Source organism: Strigops habroptila, chromosome 2 (assembly GCF_004027225.2).
Source record: "Strigops habroptila isolate Jane chromosome 2, bStrHab1.2.pri, whole genome shotgun sequence".
In the NCBI taxonomy this organism is placed as follows: domain Eukaryota; kingdom Metazoa; phylum Chordata; class Aves; order Psittaciformes; family Psittacidae; genus Strigops; species Strigops habroptila.
In genome coordinates this window covers 81,858,723-81,879,345 of record NC_044278.2, presented here as the reverse complement: position 1 = coordinate 81,879,345, position 20,623 = coordinate 81,858,723, and the positions used below count along the sequence as shown (strand labels likewise).

Below are 20,623 nucleotides of genomic sequence, written 5' to 3'. Positions count from 1 at the left end.
TTCACTGGAGAAGTCAGACTAAACAGGCAGTGATGCGTCTGATGGCACTGCTGGGAGAAAAACTGATACTAAACACAAGCAGGACACTGAGGAAGAACAAACAACTTATTGTGTGGAAAGCACAACCCTCTTCAACGAAGTATGAAGCTGATATTCCAGTGTGCCATTGCCCTCCTTCAGTAGCTGGTCCTTTACTACACAGGCACAGAGTGAAGCTTCTCCACACACAGGGAAAGAAGCAGAGAGAGACAGACACAGAGCTCCATTTTAAAATACTTGGGGAACTCAGATTATATAGTAATGCAAAATATTTTTATATCATCCCAGGACATTTTTATATATACTGCTGAGGAGTGCTATTTTATTTGTTCCAGCTTTGCCACAGATGCACAAACACTGTGAAAGAAGAATGTCTACTCTCTATGATGGCTCTTAAAAAATCAGAAAAGCAAGGAAAATCCATTTCTTATGCAAACATTCCATTTAAAAAAAATCACTATATGTTTATAGAAAAGATTTTTTAACAAAGGTTTAATTTAAAGAAGTTAATAGCTGGGTATTCCAGAAGGTTTGAGTCATCCACAGTAATAATTAGGGGGTTTGTTCCATACAAAATGCTTTATTTAACCTTCATGCCTCCATTCAGATAATTATACAAATGCATACATTTAAAGGTTTAAACTCTATTTCAATTCACAGCTCAATTCATAGGAAAGTTGAATACAGAAAAGCAATGCACCAACAAAATATGTCTGAGACACCATTAAAAACGATAACACTTGTTCATTTAAATCTTTGAGAATAGAGTGGAATAATCATCCTCTGACAGAATTTCATTAGGGGGCTCCCTTTACATTATCATAGGGCAAAAAAATCACCATTTTACAGTAAGAGGAAAAAAAGCTCTGAGTATATTTACAATACATACACTATACATAAATACAAGAACAACACTTACATAATATTAATAAACTTATAACATAGGTTTTGCCTAAACACTACATAGTATATAAATGCAGAGGAAACTATTGGGAAATTAGATCTTCAGATGTTTACTTTTATTTTTGAAGAAAAGTAATTTTTGCATTTAAAAGCTTTTGAAAAGAAGGCAAAAGAAAGACTTAAGAAACTAAAATGTTTGCTTGCTAGCACTGGTATTTTTATTCCTTTCAAGTGTAGGACCTCTATTGACACTATTATCTCTATGGGGTTACCGATAATGACCCTCCCTTTTGCATCTTATCTAGGAAAAAGATCGAGGTGCCCTACATACTAATTCCATTGCTGTGAAGCTTCAGTCCCAAATTAATAGCTTTGTAAACCAAGGGATGTTTTTGTATTTTTACACAGGAGGATCAAATCAACACTCATTGGTACATACGACGATTAACGACCTGATTAGAAGGAACAATCTGGGGCCAAATGCAACCCCATCCTTAGGATTTCATTCAACTAATGCCAGAGGGGAATTTGCTTCTTCCATAAGTGACTTGGCCAAGAATGATATTTTTCATTATTGTTGTTTCTTCCTAAACACAGCTGAAAGAACTTTCCAATTTAATGGTAATTTTGACCCCACATGTTGATAGCAGTGTCCAAATCATTTTAAGTGTACGAATGCGTGTGTCTGTGTGTGTGGGTTGAAGGTCTTAAGGCTGATGGTGCATGAAACTGAAGTAATTCATTACTATCTCTGTGTATATTCTATTGCAAAGGCAAATGGGAGATGTAACCTTTTAGGGACAGACAGCAGTTCAAGAGAGCATATTGTGTAGGTGTTCAGCACATAACTTAACTTATATTACCAACAAAGCAACGTCTAGGACAATAAAGAAAGAAATTAACTATGGGGATTTTTAAATGAAAAATAAGATACAAATGTAGCAGTGAAAAAATAGTTTGAAACCAGAAATGACAAAATGAACTCTGAATTGAGGAAAAGATTAATTCAGCCGTGCGGATTATGGCTCAAGCTGTCTTTCCAAAGAAGCTCTTTACATCTAGAAAGGCAGGGACAGGGAGAAAAGCAGTATCTGAACCTCTATCTGTATTCCATGGTTCATGCTTATGACAAGCCATCAAAGTCATCACCTGTGGTCCCTTACCAGTCACTGAACTATTGTTTTATAAACGCAAAGGTCACAGCATGGAGCAAGGTTTAGCAAGTTAATTTGTGAACCACCATTCACCACTTCTTTTACAAATGGCAGCATCTTGGCTCATTGAAACTTTTGAGACTGAACTGGGGAAGCTGTTGCAGGTCACACACATATAGACAATAGAACCCCAGAGAATTATTCTATTCCTATCTTCCTAATAGCTAAAATTCACATGCCCGGTTTTGCTTGTCTGAAGGACTGAACAACTGTGTACTGAATAATCTAAAAATTACTACATGGGCAATTCCATTTATTTTGTACTTTTAAGTCAGTAAGCACAAGCTACTATAGAAGTATGCTGGCAAATCAATAAAACTGACAAAAAAACCAACTCAGTATTTGTTTTTCAGAATGGAGGAAAAAAAGCCTGGCTCATTTTGGGATAGCGAAGACAAGGTGTTCTTTCCTACGCAAGAACTAACACTCGTAATGCTGCAGTCAGCCAAACCTCCCAACACTGCAAGTTTCTAAGGGTGCCTCCTTGTAGTGTTGCTGCTCCAGAACAAAGAACCAAACCCTCCTCTCCAACAATGGCTCAGGCTCAAGGTAAGAAACCATTGTTTCCGTTGTCCCTCTGATGACACATTCCCTGGTGTCCTCCTAAAATCTCCATCATGAATTGTGTTCTTTTATGTGCTTAATATCTGGAGATTAAACTCAGGATGACAGAATAAGTACCTGCATGTTCTGATGGGATAATTTCCACCGGTGGCTAACATTTAAAACTAAGCTGTTAACCAAACTAGCCGTCTTGTCACAGGATGAACCAAGGTCCATAAATGTCTAGTTTTCACATGTGAGCCCATGTGCTTTTTTTCTGCACCTGCACTTTCTTTCGTATATGAGCATCTTCATGCACATCCAATCCTGCCTCCGTGAATAAAACCCTAACAACCATCCTGTTCCTGCAGCAATCCACCAATGCCAGCAAAAGCCTAGGCAAAATGTGGAATATTTTCAAATGCAAAGTTCTGCCTGGATAAATAACAGGTACAAATTTAAAGGATGGAAAGCAATCTTCCTTGGCAAAGGTATTAGGACTAACAGTTACATTTTGATCTCCAATAAAGTCATTTTTAGAAACAGAAGAAGCATGAGGGATGGCATTACACTGCTATTTTAAGAATCCATTAGCAGCAGTTAATATTTTTGATTTTTACAGAAACTTACCAGATTGAAAAAAAAAAACCCCGTAATTGAGAAAAAAGATTAGAAGAGTCACAGCTGGCCATTTTCTTGCAAGATCAATTAGTCTATTGATGTAAATGTTTAGCCCACTTGCTATAATAAACCTCCTTACTTCATTTTAGGAATAGCGACTTCTTGTTTGCTATTCAAATAGTCTCTAGACTGACAGTTCCCAGTTTTTCATTCATTTGTCCCCAAAAGAAAGTGATATATTTTGCCCACTCCTGAAGTCAACCAGTTCTAAGATGATATTAAATACCACGAGCACTACGTGACAAATAGAAAAGCGACATAAGGTGAACTCTGCATTTCCAGAGTTCAATGCAGAGGATTTTGCAAGAGAATCCCCGCTCTACTATATACCCTAAAAAAGCTCCATTCGGCTTATTGCTGGTTTTTGGATTATTTCACTAGAGAATACCCTGGATACATGGGCACATCAGACATATATTAGGGAAAAAAACCTTAAAACGCTGCTTGACAATGACCTCCATTCATACCTACTGAGAATTGATATGGATATGAGTCACTTGTAAACTAAGATTCATTTTCTTCTTACAAGTATATGACAGATGTTATCTGAGAAAATAACTAAAACCTCTAACACAACATCTCAACATGTGAAAATACAAATGGCACTTTGTGTTTCTGTGCTGCATTATTTTTCTCCAAGTAAAATTTCATTTTCACCTACTGTTAACAGAATCCTGCAAGTTATTGCTGTGTAAAAGTATAGGAACATCCCATCAGTTTTAATTACAGGCACTTTCAGTTTCTGTTTCATCTTTTAAAATAGATTTTAGGCTATCCTGCTGAAGCGTATGTGCATTTTAAATGTCATAACTGTCCTGCTACAATTGATTTGGTTGACATGTTACTGCACCTAAAAGACTAAACTCCCCTGCAACCAGCAAAGAGCAGCTGTCCATTTCAGCTCTGCAACCTTTATTCAAGGTGCACTGTAGTCAGGGAAATATAAGAAGAAATAAAATGAAATGAGAGTTTGCTGTTACTGTATCTGCAATTCACTGTAAAATGCCAGAAAGAAAAAAAAACCAAACCCCACACAAAAAACCCCAAACCTTTCATATGGTTTTCATTTTGTTTCTTTTTTTTAATTCAGTCAAAGACATTCTGAGTGTTGACTTATTTGACACTGAAGGACTCAGTATGACTTTGCTATATCACATGCTATCTGCGAAACAGCAAAGAAGTGGCCACTCCATGTTGCAGAGAAAACATGCTCTGATAAAACTGAACAATTTACTTCTTACATTTTGTGTTTAAGCTTTGCAAGGCATTTTCTAACCAGTTTTCCTGATGAAAATGAAAGGATTTTTTAAAATGTACTTCATTTTACCTATTTACATCCCGTGTAAAATTGTGAGTTCGAAAATACTTTTCCACTATCACATATATTACAGAATATCTAAACTGTCACAAGTATAGTAAAATACTTTTTTGATTTCTAAAGATGCAGTATCCTTATAGCTATGTTTTTGTACTAAAACCTGATTTACTGCAGAAATTGATCAGAATTGAAGCCTTTTCACAGTACCAATGGGCATGACTGCAGAAACATACATTACAGAGCAATTGTTATGCTATCGCAGAGCTGTGAAAATACAACTATCTTTAAATTTCTGTGTGCACTTCTCCAGTTACAAATCACAGACAAAGGCATAATACAACAACATGAGCTGGTTTCTTAAGAAGGTAGTATTTTCTTTTATAGTGCTTATTGCCAATTTGAAATTTTCCTATTCATTTTTTTAAAATAAACTAACTTGGTTTTTTACCTGCACATGGGTGGAGGCACGTGGAAGCGCTGAAGTTCATATGCACGAGGGTATGGATGAACATGCAGGAGTGGGGCGGATTTACTGAACCATCCTAAGACTTGTCTGCCGTGGATGATGCAGTTTCAGACACTGACCTTTCCAAAGTTCAAACTAAAAAATAAGCGGGATATAAAAAGTGAAACTTACTCTGATTTTGAGGTACCCACCTTCAATAAAGGAGAACGAGATTTTTTCCGTTAAACAGCATTTATTATCAGAAGATAAATTTATAAATGGCAACTAGAATACATTTTCAATGTGGCTAATGGAAAATGAGACTTATGATAGCTGTCATTCCAATTATTAAAGGGGAGAAAGGTTTTCCAGCTATTTGTCCATGCTCTGCACTGTGAGTTTACCCCAAACATCAATGCCACTGATGTAATTTTCAACACTGTTAATTTTGTTATACATTACTCCAGCAAATAATCATATATACAAGTCAGTCTAAATCTATTTAGTTAACTGTATAAGCATGATAGAGAATAAGGAATACTGCATCTTCATCCCTACGTATAAATTGCTGTTGCTATGAGCCAATTTTATAGTGCTGGTGCACTGTAAAACAGGTGCTCAAAAAATAACGACAATTTAAAATTCAAAAACTGCTTGCTCCTTACATTTTCCTAGAATGCTGGCTTCTGAGATTTCCTGACAGATCAGTGAATTATAGAATGGTTTGGGCTGGAAGTGATCTTACAGATCACTTAGTTCCAACCCCCCTGCTATGGGCAGGGACGCCTTCCACTAGAGCAGGTTGCTGAAAGCCCCATCCAACCTGGCCTTCAACACTGCCAGGGATGAGGCATCCACAGCTTCTTTGGGCAACCTTGGCCAATTGAAAACAGTCTTTTTGAAAACATACAAAATCTGACACTTTGTGGCATAGTTTCTCTTGTAAGCTGTAATGGGCATGGTGGATGTTTCCCATCGTTACTTACACTCGAAAGCATAAATGTCTGTCTTTCTGAAAGAATGGGACAGTCTATATTTGTCTTTCCCAACTGCTCAATTAAGATGGACCTACTGTGTTGCGTCAAGATGAAATCTGGTATTTCTGCATGCTACATATGACATAAGCCTTCACCATGGTTATGAAATGTCATGGACCTGCAGTGAGATACCAGGATTTTTGAGGAAACTACCCTTGAGCAATTGCCCTTGGTCTTTGCACAAGCACAGAAGTTTGGCGGGTCTGAACCACAGCCACTGAAAGGACACCCTGAGAATCTGCAGGACAACAGCTTCACATCCAAACACCCCTCTCCCACACAGTAAGTTCTCTTAAAATACTTCTGAAGGAGAAAACAAATCAGAAGACAACCTTGCAGAGTATTTGGGATCAAAGCCTGTGGGTGCTGGTACAAAGAAGAAACTCAGTAAGAACCATACTGGGTACTTGTAACCCAGTGGCGGACTACTGCTGGTTGTGTAAGTTGCCTAGAGGTAACAGCAGCACAAAAAGCCCTTACATGTGTGCTGGAAAGGTTGAGGATATACTTCCTGCCTGTGAAAAAAAGAAAATTTAGTGTACACTACTTCACCTTTTGGCTTCATTCTATTACCATTGATGCACTTTGTAACTGTGTCCCTTGGTGCCAGTGCTGCTTTAATCCTGTATCACTTTGGAGTTCCTTGAGTAAGACGAGACCCTCTTTCTGTTGCAGTGCTTCCTATGCATAAAGTAATGGACAACCAGCTGAAAGACAAGGGATTCACAAACACCAACCTCAGCCACGGGAGACGAGCCTCCCCAGTGTCTGTGATACATATGCTCCTCCTCAGGGCAGTTTGGAGCCAAATGCTGAAATAACTTTAAGGCCTCACAATTTCTCTCAGTTTTTCCTCTCTTTATTGACTACACGGGAAACCTAAAGAGGAGACTGGTCTCTCCCAGTTGTGAATCCTCCCTTTATGAATAACATCGGAGATGATCTCTCTCACTGCTCCTCTTGTACGCTAACAGAAAGGCTGTAAGAGTTTCTGGTCAAATAAACTTAATGTTCTATGGGAGAAAATAAATCACAGATTCTGAAAGTAATTCTGTATGCCATTGGTTCTTCTACTGAATTACTGCTATTCAAGTAATTAGTCGGTAAAATGTTCTTGGGCAGGAAAACAGTTTTATCAATTGACTTTTACCTGACCTGACTTCTTTCCCTAAACGGTGAGAATGACAGATCCATTTAAGGGAACAATCTAAATGTACATAAACCACAGACCTCAGACGTAATCTCTGAACCATCTCACGCACAACACTGACAGCTAGTTTTTTAAACCAACAACAGTAATGCTGCTGGTAAAGACCCAGGTCTGCAGCCCCACAATGCCTCATGGCCTATCCAGAAGCTCTGATCCAACACAGCCTTTTCACCCTTTGCATGGACACTTAGTGCCTCTGCTTTGCTCCTGATTTGGAGCCAGATACTAAAGCGTTGCCGAATTTGGTGGAATTTGATTACCAACCCAGTCAATGGGAATTGACAGACACATTTTTCCCACAATGGCTGTGAATAACTTGTCTTGTGTTTCTCTGCTGACCACTCGGCAGGGGGAGCCTGAGCTAGAACAGTATTGGAGTTCTTTCAGAGAGCTGATAATCTACCCAGTACTGGGGAATATTAAGAACATACTTAAAGACAATCAAACTCTGGGTACTGTGAATGCTGTTCTGAAGTATTATCCCAGACATATTAATCCTCAATTAACTATAATTGTTTTCAGTATCTGTATGTGTATTGAAGATTACCCTGTGCTTGGAGATTACCTCGATTTCAGAATCCCCCCAACATTACTACAGCTACTTCAGGAATCAGAAATCAATTTGGACTGGTCAAACATTTAAAAATGAACAAGTGGCATCACAAGTTTAATCTGTGCAATTCCTGGAACCAAATATTCATAATTAAATGCATTACAAAAGACCTTTATGTATACATCTTTCAGCTCTAAGCTATAAAAATCTCAACACTTAAAAAATCTTGCCAAGCCTCCTCTTTGTCAAATTCAGCTGAATAGGCAGATCCTTGTGAGGAAAGAAAACAGAAAAACAGTATTTTGTTTGCATTAACAACTGATGACTAAGAGTTTCTCTCTTTCCTACACAATTCAATTAATACAAATTGGTTCACAATTACAGGGCTGTATGGGAATGATCAAGAATTTCCTTTTATTTAATCTGAAAAGGCTTGGATTGAAAATCCCAGCAGAGGCAGCCACTGGTACCCATATAAAGGACCATTTATATCACACCAGACAGCTGGCAAAATCTTGTTATTCCCTAACTCCCAGTGAGAAACCTAATGTCTTGCAGAGCACCACTGCAGAAACATTTCTCCTTCCTACTTACGGTTCATCCTCTGAGTTCTGAACAATCAGCTCTTTCCTTTATCTTTCTTGCTTTCCAGATATAAATATTATGTTGAAGGAAATGAAAGTACTTAACTGTGGTACCTACCAGGTGAGTGAAACCATCAGAAAGATTAACTTAAACGAGCTTACGTGCTATTTCTGCATACCCCCTGTTTCTGTTGGTGTGGAGTAAATTATTGTCTTGAGAGCTATTTTACTCATTATTGCTTTTTCTCTGCAAGAGATGCAGCCGTTTCTTCTCTGTTTTGTTTTGTTGGTACATTCAATTCCATTTCATGAATGGCTACACCACTAACCTTGATAACAGCGAGTGTAAGATCTGACTATTTCCTTTTGTTCAAATAATGGTCGTGGGGAAGAGAATACCTGCATGAAACAAAACTGCATGTTGAGAATGGAGTAGTAGTTTTTAGATGGACTCTTTCTATACAAATCAGAAACGGTTCTAAATAAGTCCATGGTAAAATATAGATACTTAATATTGTACTTTCAGCAGAAATGCTGTTGCCCCTTGTTTATTTTACAGACTTCAACAACAACAACAACAAAAGAAAAGAAAGGAAAAAAAAAGATAAAAGAAAAAGGCTAAATGGCTGGTGTCCTCTAGGGCATAATGACAATTGTGGTACAATACTGAAATGCCACCATCATTATTGCAAAAGTCTGCTCATGCGACCCTTCAGCTCTGACAGTGGGACCTCTCCAGCAGAATCTTCTTGCCTACTCACACGCAGCTTGTCTGTAGCACAGCTCTGGCATAATGCTGACGCCGGCCAGATGGTATTCAAAATAAGGGGAAACGATGGGATAATAAAGGTCTAACGGTCTTGCTTTCATCTTCATCATCATCATCATCGGTTTGTGGTGTCTAATCCTCCAACCAGCAGCGATTTTTCAGGAACAGAATGTCTGACAGCTGAGAAACCATACAAGCTATAAACACCTTTTTGTCAAAGGATGCAGCATGTAAAATAATGCCCATTCCCGTAGCATTTCAGCTGCTATTTCCCAGATGATTGTGATGACACTTTCAGGGGGTAGCCATGCTGAAGGGCAGGTGGGGTTAACTTCAGATGGTGAGGAGAAGAGTGGCACTTCTTTTCCTGCCTTTTTTTAATAATTTTTGTTACTATGTTTTGTTACGGACATCAGGGGAAGCCCTGAATGCTAACACTGTAGAGGGGGATTCAGCCCTGCTGAATTCACTCCAGGTAGTTAAGAGACCCAGCTCTTAAACTTGGCTGGAACAGGCAGCGTTTCTCAAACCAGCATGTGTCTACGGCGGTGGAGCGCCAAGTGATCTGAGCGGGAAAAGCTGCGGTCACAGTCTGCACACTTGAATGGCTTCACTCCTGTGTGCTTGCGGTAATGCCTCGTCAGTTCGTCGGAGCGAGCAAACTTCCAGGTGCAGCCTTCCCAGGTACATTTGTAGGGTTTTTCTCCTGGGAAGAGACAAAAGAAAGAGGGGAGGGGGTTGGAAAACAGGTGGTGACTTCCCCTTGTTGCTCTTAATCCCCACAACCCCCTTTGCACGCTTCCCATGAACACCCACTGCCTAGGGGTTGCTTCAGGCCAAATTACACAATTACGAGGTACCAAATCTGCTGAATATAGGAAAGGGCCTTGACATTTATCATTCCTGTGGCATTCACATGACTAAGAAAAAACAGGATTAAGGCAACAATATAGATCCTACCTTGCAGGGGTGATGCAGGGATTAACATCAGGACAAAGAGATGTGTAATTATTCTCATGATTACCATACAAGTTTGCTACCGTCACCTTGTCAGGCTACACTTTCTCCCAAAATGGCCAGATTACCCGATATTTCAGCAATTTAACACAGGCTGCCACAGACCTCCAATTATTTGTATGAAGTTTATGAAGGTTTCTGATTATTTGTGTAAAAAACACTGCAGGACATTTCTTAGCAAGCTGGTAAAAATGAACTACAATTTCCCAGTTAAACATAAAAATTCAATCTGTAAAATGTCCTCTATTTATTGCCTTTACTTTCAGTAAAATTAATTTTGCGTGTAAGATGTTACCAGGAACGGTGTACGATTTTCAAATGCCATGGGACTTGCACAACACTGTTGATAAATAGCCATTTACTTCAATGCCATCACACTTGGGTTAAATGTAGATTTTTGGAAAATTCCACACTCTGCTTTTTATTTAAAGGCAACATTGATGTATACCCCACATTCTGTGTCGTATCATGTCAGAGGAGAAGATTAATACAGCAAAACTGGATTTGGTGCTTTCAAACTGTTTCAAAAATCCAATTTTGACCATGTTTGTAGGCTATACTTATTTGTGATTTCTATCACCATCCTTCAATGTCTGCATGCTAAATGCTCTTGGCAGTTACCTTGATCCCACAGTCGAGCATGCACCAAAAATGAGGAAAGGAAACTGTGTGAGGTCCGTATGTATCTTCTTCTGGTGTGTTAAAAATGACTTCTTACCTCCCCTTCTGAAACCAGCTAATCACAACCAGGAAAACAAAACAGCATCTCTGCAACAACTGTTTCCTTCATCAGGCACAATCATTCCTCAGTTATTTATTATCTCTTATGAATCATGAGCAGCTTGCAAGAAACTACTTCAATTACATGAACCACTGATGCAACACTTGCTTTGTTGTAGGCAGCACCTCCCTCCATGTGCCTCTTCAAAAATCAATAAATGTTTTGCTGAGAGCCCTCAGTTTCAAAAGAAAATTCCCGAGTAAGAGTATCATCATGAAGTTCAAACAGCCCCGAAAAGTCCAGCTAAAATGGCCACGGGTGCCTCTGTAAGGAAATTGGATGCTGTACAGGCATGTCAGCAGGGTTGTCAGCAACATTTGAGCTCCTTGGGTTGGTACCTTCTGTGCACCATCTGGGCTGTGCTGCAGTTTTGATGTCAGACGGGGGTGGGAAACAGTTGCTGTGAGTTGAACGCAGCAAACCAGGCTCCAAGGTGACCACAGCCCATAGCTGTACCAGCAGCAACTTAGCCCAGATAATTTTATAGTCCTTGTCCAAGCACAAAGCACCAAGTAGTGTTCATTGCCTTGGGTGGCCGCAGTGCTGGGTGCCTGGAATCCAGCAGCTGCTGTGAGCTGGACAGGCATGAGATACTTGGCAGATGGCAGGTTGCATGCTCTTGCCAATGACACAGCACTACAAAATGTGCTCAGATTCGCCACCAAACTGCCTTACACACATCTCCTTGCCACAAACAGTTGGTGCAGGGCACTGTACAAATATAGCAGTACCCCCATCCAATTTGGCAGGTCTATCCTAACGGTCTCATCACACCACATCAACCAAGTGGAGCATCCATCCTCAATGTACTTTTAAACTCTTTTTGTTTAAACTCCAGCTACTGCATCGGTTAGTTTCTTTGATCACAGAGACTTCCAGAGCAAAGCAGAGGGATATTTCTTAAGCTCTGGATTCTTACTTAAAAGCATCTGAAATTCTAAGTCTCTCCTACCAGACAGAATCATAGAATCACAGATTCGTTTAGGTTGGAAAAGACCAACTGTTAATCCAGCACTGCCAAGTCCACCACTAAACCCTAAGCACCACATCTACAAGTCTTTTAAATACCTTCAGGGATGTGAACTCAACCGCTTCCCTGGGAAGCTTGTTCCAGTGCTTGACAACCCTTTCACGGAAGAAATTTTACCTAATATCCAATCTAAACCTCCCCTGGTGCAACTTCAGGCCACTTCCTCTTGTCTTATCTCCTCTTACATGGGAGAAGAGACCAACCCCACCTCACTACAACCTCCTTTCAGGTAGCTGTAGAGTACAATAAGGTCCCCCCTGAGCCTTCTCCAGACTAAACAGCCCCAGTTCCCTCAGCCATTCCTCATCAGACTTATTCTCCAGACCCTTCACCAGCTTTGTTGCCCTCTTCTGGACCTGCTCCAGCACCTCAATGTCTCTCTTGTAGTGAGACGCCCAGAACTGAACACAGGATTCGAGGTGCAGCCTCACCAGTGCCCAGCACAGAGGGATGATCACTGCCCTGGCCCTGCTGGCCACACTATTGCTGATACAGGCCAGGATGCTGTTTGGCCTTCTTGGCTGCCTGGGCACAAGCTGGCTCATGTTCAGCGGCCGTCAACCAGCATCCCCAGGACCTTTTCCAAGAGCAGCTTTCCAGCCATGCTTCCCCAAGCCTGTAGCGTTGCATGGGGTTATTGTGGCCCATGCGTCAGACCCAGCACTTAGGCTTGTTGAACCTCATACCACTGGCCTCAGCCCATTGATCCAACCTGTCCAGATCCCTCTGCAGAGCCTTCCTAACCTCAAGCAGATCAACAATCCCACCCAACTTGGTGCTGCCTGCAAACTTACTCAGGGTGCACTCGATCCCCTCATCCCGATCATCGATAAAGCTATTAAAGATATTAAAAACATCCACAAAATCCTTCCTCTTCAATAGCCCCTTTGGTACACAAAATGGCAGATCTTCTTTCCCTTCATAGAAGGCAAATGGAGAAACCAATGCAGGAAGGGATGGTTGGTGAAAGAAATACCAGAAATAGTTTGTTTGTCCATTAAACTAGTATCACTTCAGGTAAGAAACAAAAGTCAGATGATGGAAGGACATGAGTGAGGGTCACCTGGCTGGAGTTCCCAGGTGTTGCTTCCAGCCTCCCTCCTCAATGAGTCCTGCTTACCCAGCCCCTATAGAGTTATGTGAAAGAGACAGGACTAACCACATTCCTCTCAAGCTATTTACACCACTGAAAGAAAATCACTCTTATAAGCTCAACCTAAGAAGACCTTTCATTATTTTCAATTAAATATGCATATAGCATAAGAAGGTAAAAAAAAGGCAAAGTAGCATTACTCTGCAGACATTCACTCATAGGCATCTTAAAAAAGCCACTGTAAAGAAAACTGTGAAAGATAGGATTTTTCATTAAGATTAATTAACATTTTACACAGACCTAATTTTTAGGGGAAGAATAATATTACTTCTTTCTAAAACACCTATGTTACCTGTGGATGGACAAGTGCTAGGAAAAAAATGTTCTTCATAGGCAACATCAAACTAACTCTTAACCTTTTGTTAGGTCATGAAGACTGACCACTGAGTTTGTAAAGACCAGAAGGTCCAGGAGTTCAAAGGATGAAGAAAGGACCATCGGGAGCAGAATTGCAAGAGGATGGGAAGCTGGTGTCAGGTGTCACACACCAGATTTGGCTGATGAACATGAGCTGAAATTCTCAGCACAATCAACAGAAAGAAGCTGGACCTTAGCAGGGCAATCCAGAAAGCACTTAGGAGGTGGAAAAAGCTAGTTTGTTAACTGGAAGAAACTAGCACCAGTGCTTATATATCTCTATATATCTATATCTATTTCAAGGCTGGATTGGAGTGGAGTCAAATACTCAACCATTTTGACTCAGACACTTCTGCCTCTGTGTGAGCACTTGAGCTCAAGTGTCTAAGAAACTCTTGGGTTCAAAGTGTGGGCATGTTTCGGCTGCTTCGATGGCTTGGCAGCCACCGGAGCAAGGGTGCAGAGTTACTATCATGCAACCAGACACTCGAATTCTCATTCAGCTCTAGGGAGCAAAAGCAGGTGGTGTGAGTCTTGCCCAGGGTACTGGAAACACGGGAATAAAGAAGACAAAACAGCACACAGTTTTTGGAAGAAAGCTGCAAAAAGAGACTTAAGAACCTGCAGCCATTCACAAGAGGAGAAAAAGAAAACTGCAGAAAGATAAACCCCTGTTAGTTCAATCTTCTGAATCTGTACAGTTTTAGTCTTGAAACTACCCATTTAAAAATAAATGCCTGAAGCTGTGAGCATTTTCACAGGAGCTTACCCTCCTCTACTTTTGCACCTGTCTTTAAGATCTCTATTGTTTGTCCTGAAACCTGACAAAAAGATCCCAAAACACAGAGAAATTGTGTTCTGATGCTAGTCCGCAGCTTTGTCTTGCAATGCGTGGACAGTGAAAAGTATGCCATGACAGGCATTTACATGGATCAAGTGGGACCCTGGAGCATGAAAAATTTCTTCCAGACAGTTCCCTGTAGAAAATTAGTATTTTTTATTGTATGGGGAAGTTATTTATGAAGTTTTAAAGGTATGACTCAATGCCCCAAATGAAACTAGTGATTTTTTAAATCTTCTACTAACAGAGCCTTCCAAAACCTTGCTGTTTAGTAGTCCAGATGCCACAATACAAATTAGTATAACTACTTTGACCATTATTTTTCTTACCCTACCATGGCTCCTCTCACTTAAACACTTAAGAACATAGTTACAACTGTTACTCATTAAATCTCTCTAAACTCAAGCAAATAATGAATTAATAATGCTGAATAATGAACACTGTTCAGTCAATCCTTCCAAAATGTTTCACATCCCCCCCCCTCAGCCTGTCTTCCCATATCCTTATTCATGTACTCTAACATCTTGAAGATCAGTCACCCTGACAACATTCACATATTCTTTAAAACCAAGCCCTATGTAGGTACCAGCAGGAGACCACGCCATGTAACAGATGAAGGGACCAGGGTCTGTTCTACCCCTGGGCAGAATTTCCCATGTGGTAGATCCTCGGCAGTTATTCTCTGCCCATCAACTAGCTGGTATCATGGTATTTGATGCCAGATGCTTCAAAGACAGGCACCACGAAAACATCATGTAAATAGTTATGGGTTATTCTGCCAGAAGGGAAACTGCTCTGGAGCTCCAGGAAACAGAACCTGGTTTATGTTCCCTAGGCAAGGAACTTTATTTACTGCAAGCGCAGATGCCCTATGTACTCCCTGTCCATTTGCAGGTCTTTTCATTTGTGCACTATTTAAGCTTCATTTATTCATCGGTTTAGCAGGCTCTTGGCAACCATGTCATTAAGCAACAATGAAGTAATGCCGTCTACTACCAGGACAGAAAACACCCCAGTGATCAAGTTCTAAACTGATTTCTTTCTCTGGTATAAACTCACCCCCCCCCTCTGCTATTACAGGTGAGTGTCATGTCCCTTTTTATTTGTCCCCTCTTCAGACATCCCCATCTATCCAGTTTTTCTACAACATGGAATTGTTACTACATTACTTCTCTGTAGTCCCTTCCTGCAATGGTACTCAGCCTTTTGAAACACTGGTAACATTTTTATTCCAAACAAGAGTCAATTAGAAAATAAACATGAGGAACTGCTCAGGGGTACAGGCTTAGCCACCTAGTCAGATTTAAACTCTCATCACCCCATAGAAGAGCCACATGCTGAAATTCCGCCTTTCAGAAGGACAAAGTTAGAAAAGCACTTGGAAATGAAACTTGGTTTGTAAGTTTGTGGAGTGTTTCCACTGGGAGGGTGGGAGCATAGAGGAGATGCTGTCCCTCACTCCATTCACAAAATGCAATGGGTTTGAGTCAAACTCTCACAGTTTAAATGTAATCCTTCATAAAAGTCTGCCTTCATAATAACACTGTGTAACAAATATTGTGCCCATTCTGTAGGTAGGAAAACCAACACAGTGAGCACCAGCAACCTGCCCAAAACTGCAGAAAAAGTAAACAGCAATGCTATGACTTACACATTAGGAACACCTTGCTTTCTATAATGAAACTGCTAGATCTCAGTTCCACCCCTTTAAAAGTCTGAAATATTTTCAGTAATCTTGATACAAAAATCCACTTAATTATTTAAATGTCATTTGGGATCTCTGTTTCCAAGTTACCGATTCACTATATATCTCTTTGGTGAACATAATGAATTCGATTTTCATGTTTCAGCATTGTCAAAATATGCAAATGAAGTATCTTTCTGGGAAGAGATTAAAGTTTCGTATCAGTTGAGCAAGTCTGGCAAAACAATTTCTACGAGCAGAACAGGAACATATTGTGCTGCCTCTGACATGTCTTGAAATTCAGGTTTTTTCCTTGTTCTTAGTCTGAGTTAGGCAAAGCACAGGGACATGGTTTCTTCATGTGAAAACTGAGAACAAAACAATTTCTTTGGTTCAAAAATACAGTGACACCCACCACTCTAAAACAAGAGACAGAACTTGATCACACTTCAGGCATCTCTTGAACTGATTATTTACAAGGTCTACTTCTGAATAACTCCCATGTGAATCCTTTTCCTACATCACATCAAAAGAACTATCTTTTCATTTCACCACACTGCTGAGCTTGGGTCCTGTTTGCCATCCTGGCCCTTCTTCTCCCTCCCTCTGTAAGACGAGTTCAGCAAAATCTCTTTCCTTCTGATATTGTTCCACATGCCCCTCTAGGTACACAGCTGCTTCAGTTTGCCACTATTCTAATACAAACACCAGCAAAAAAGCCTTCATGACCAGACTCAGAAAATCAAATTCTCCATCATTTAATAAGGCAAACCCAATATATTAGTCTCAGCCCTGTTCTGACACCACACACAAAGAAACAGGGAATGCAAGAAACTTCTACGTTTTCTATTTATTGGGCTTCTGCACAGATACTCTGCCCCACAATGGGACATACCTAGTACTATGTGAGATTATAGAAATGAATTAATGCTCTGGGACAACACCTAAAGGGGGCCTACAAGGAATCTGGAGAGAACCTTTTTACAAGGGCATGTAGTGATAAGACAAGGGGGAATGTCCTTAAGCTGAAAGAGGGGAGACTTAGAGTAGGTATTACAATAGAATTCTTTACTATGAGGGTGGTGAGACACTGGAATGGGTTACCCAGAGAAACTGGGGATGCCCCAACCCCCAAAGTGTTCAAGGCCAGGCTGGACAGGGCTTTCAGCAACATCGTCTAGTGGAAGGTGAAACTCCCCATGGCAGGGGAGTTAGAACAATCTTTAAGGTCTCTTCCAACCCAAGCCATTCTCTGATTCTATGACAAGGATTAGTTACATGCATTTCCAAGAGCATTGCTGATGTAAAATTTTTAATTCCTATAAAACCAGAAAAAATAAAATTTTTGGAAATGTCAAAGGCCTCTTCCTGTGCACCTGAATCCAGGAGCCAGTTTTATACAACTGATTATTTGTTGTTTGCACTGTGCTAGAAGTCATTCTCAACCAGAGAAATAATGTGACCAAGATCCCACTACATTTCATTTCCTATGTGGACAAAACACTGACATCCAGAAAATAATCCCTCATCCTACAGCTACCTAAAGGTGTCATCTTTTTCCTTTCCCACAAACTAAGAAGGTTTTGTAACATTTTCCCAGTTTTCTACCTACTTATTTACAAAAAGTGAAGATGGAAAACACTAGCTTTCAGGTTCTACCTCGTTTCTTTTTAGCCATGCAGAAAAGCAAGCAGAAAAAAAGAAAACCTGAACAAAACATTAAAATAAAGGCTTTTGTGAAGCTTACTTGCAGTTCTGAGCATGCTGCACTCTCAACGACTGCGTTTCCAATTGGAGGCTGCACTGAAAAGGACAGGGTGGGCACAAGTGACTCCAGACACACTTCCCAAAAGTGGTATCATCAGTAATGGGCATTTCAGCAGCAAGTGGCTATCCTCTTCCCTCTGTCAGGGACCGAGCAGACTGCAAGAGTTAACATCCTTGGAAACCCTGTACTGTGTATTTACTCCTCCAGGTCTGGGTGCAACATCTGGGAAAGCATTTTGGAGGGAATGGGAGTAGAGAGGTCTTTCTCACCTTCATGCCACTGCAGGGCTACACATGGTAGACCACAATCATGTCGGAGACCTTAGATGAACTGCAGTTCTTTGGAGGTAGAATATTAAGTACTAAATGGTTTGCTTAGAGAAAACTATTCTGCATAATGAAATTATCATTATTCCCTCGTGCCACACACAGACAAAACACATATGCACCCCATATTTACAAAGTCAAGGGGCACTGTTGAAAATATTTTTCAAAACCTAGAGACTGAAAGTAATCACAGACGCAATTAGACTTGCTTTCCCATCAAAGTGCCTTGGAATAACCACATGGGCACTCTTCCATATCGGCAGAGCATCAGACCTACAATGCAGAGGAATGACTCCCTGTGTGTAAGGTGAATTCAGAGCTCACAAAATGCGCCAGAAATGAAATCATTTAACTTTCCACAGAGCGGCTATCGGAAGAGAACTGGATGTACAAGCTCCTTGTGGTATGGACACCTGCCCATAAGTCGCTGGACTCAGCCAACTATCTCACTACATCCAGAGCTTCCCATTTCTACAACTCTTTACTAGGCTGTGGTGGCACTGGTGAGCCTGCCTGCATACCCTGGTACATACTGCACCAGCAGACATCTGCTTTTAAATATACTTCTGTCCTGAAATGTGAACCCCACCACATCAGTGGGAATAGGCTGAGGCTTCAGCTGAGGCTTCAGCAGCCCCATTTCTGAAATAATCTGTTTATCTACTAAATAGAAGCTACATGAAGAAAGAGCAGAAAAGCTAGAAGTGAAAACTTCCATGAAATGTATGGTTTCTACATAGGAAAGCTCTACTGTTTATTGAAACTGGCAGTAAACTTTAAACACTAAAAGAAAGTATTTCTTAAAAAATAAAAGCATCACCCAATACAAATAGAACCTCCTATTTTACTTAAAGCAAATTAATTTAAAAATTGGCTTTGTTTATTTAAATTTCCCATTTCTGGAACAGCATGTGAACCTGATGTTGCAGCTTTTTTCACCCGACAGATTTATGTGGAGGAGGGAAAGCTCTGGGATAAGGACCTAGGGAGCACGTAGAACCTGAGAAAGAAAAGCTGGGCTTTTAAAGAGCGAGTCTGGAGGGCAGGTGACAAAGAGGCATTCATTTTAAAGTAGGCCAAAAATCACACAGTCCAAATCAAATCCAGAAGGATTATTTAAAAAATGTTGCTTCCTCCCAATATTTACCTAAAGAAGGGATTACAAACCTGTAAATATCTCTCTGGAACTTACAGGTAGCAAAAGGCATTAACAGACCTTAAGAAAACAACAGATAATTAATGGAGTTTTAAAACCTACAGAGCAAAAATTACTTTTTTAGTGGCTCTGTCTTTTTAAGTCTGCTCTGAAATTGCTCAAAGGAAAATGTGAACAAAGAGTAATGACAGGGGCCCTTTCGTATTAAAATAATATATGGAGCAATAGTGAGTGAGAGGAATGCTATGTTTGAAAAAGCACAGACTAAATAAAACACCCATGTACTCACTAGCCCTCGCTCTTCCAGGGTGGTGTCTCAACCCAGCTACAAAGGAACATTTTGTGGAGGAAATGCTGTCATTTTCTCAGGTACAAAATTGTACTTCTGCGATGTTTACTGCCTCCATATAACGCTGCTGAAGACCACCTGACACTGACAAATAGGCTTCCTTACGTCTGTGGCAAAGGTATTTGCTCTCATCTCTCAGTAATGATACAGGCGTCGATCAAGGACAAAGCACCAAACACAAAAGAATTCATTTGGCCTGGGGGCTATATTCAGCCTGCTTCTGTAAGCACCTAACAAAGCAGTCGCATCCTCTGAGGCAGTGGCACCGAGAAGAGTGATTCAGAGCTGGTGCTGGTTGGGGCCCATGGATGGAAACCAGCAGTTGCAGCCCAGTATGAAAGTCCCACAGAAAGTGCTCTGGTTACAGCCCTTGCCCTCTTCCACTCCCCCAAGGCAGAAACAAACCCATGGCGGTGGCTTTATGATGCCAACACTCATGGACTAAATCCATTCCCACTTCACTCCAACTGGAAAGTCCAGCCTTTTGTTGCCATTGACCCGAGAAAGCCACTCTGCAACGTTCCAGAGATTTGTAACCAATTACTGAAATAAGGCTGCACAGAAATACAGGAAGCTGATTACTCCTACAGTAAAAGAAAATCCTATGGAAATGAGAGATGGAGAGCAACCTCTTCTGTATTAGATGTTGTAAAATTATGTCTCACATAACTTTAAAGCAGCCATCTCTTTCTTTATGGACTTCTTCAGGATGATCCATGCAATGTTTTAAGCTCCCTAGGCTTCTCCATATAAGAGGGTAACCACAATGAGCTAGAAATGGGTTTAGCTGCAAGGAACTTCAGATGTGAAATCCAAGACAAATCAAATTTCCCTTTAAATGCCCGTGTACTTGGTTAGACTTCTC

The 20,623-nt window shown here is 40.5% G+C and overlaps 1 protein-coding gene across 9 annotated transcripts in view; it reads right to left on the bottom strand.

Moving 5' to 3' along the window:
* Window positions 1-339: 339 nt before the first annotated feature.
* The window catches only part of KLF12 (Kruppel like factor 12), a 259,481-nt gene continuing 239,197 nt past the window's right edge, over window positions 340-20,623 (bottom strand). For 7 of the 9 annotated variants that reach the window (XM_030476576.1, XM_030476577.1, XM_030476579.1 and 4 more), the window contains one exon: window positions 340-10,002. In XM_030476576.1, coding sequence (XP_030332436.1) covers window positions 9,821-10,002 — 182 coding nt within the window. In that variant the 3' untranslated portion in view covers window positions 340-9,820. The remainder of the gene's footprint in view (window positions 10,003-20,623) is intronic. The other 2 variants (XM_030476582.2, XM_030476583.2) reach the window with 2 other exon arrangements.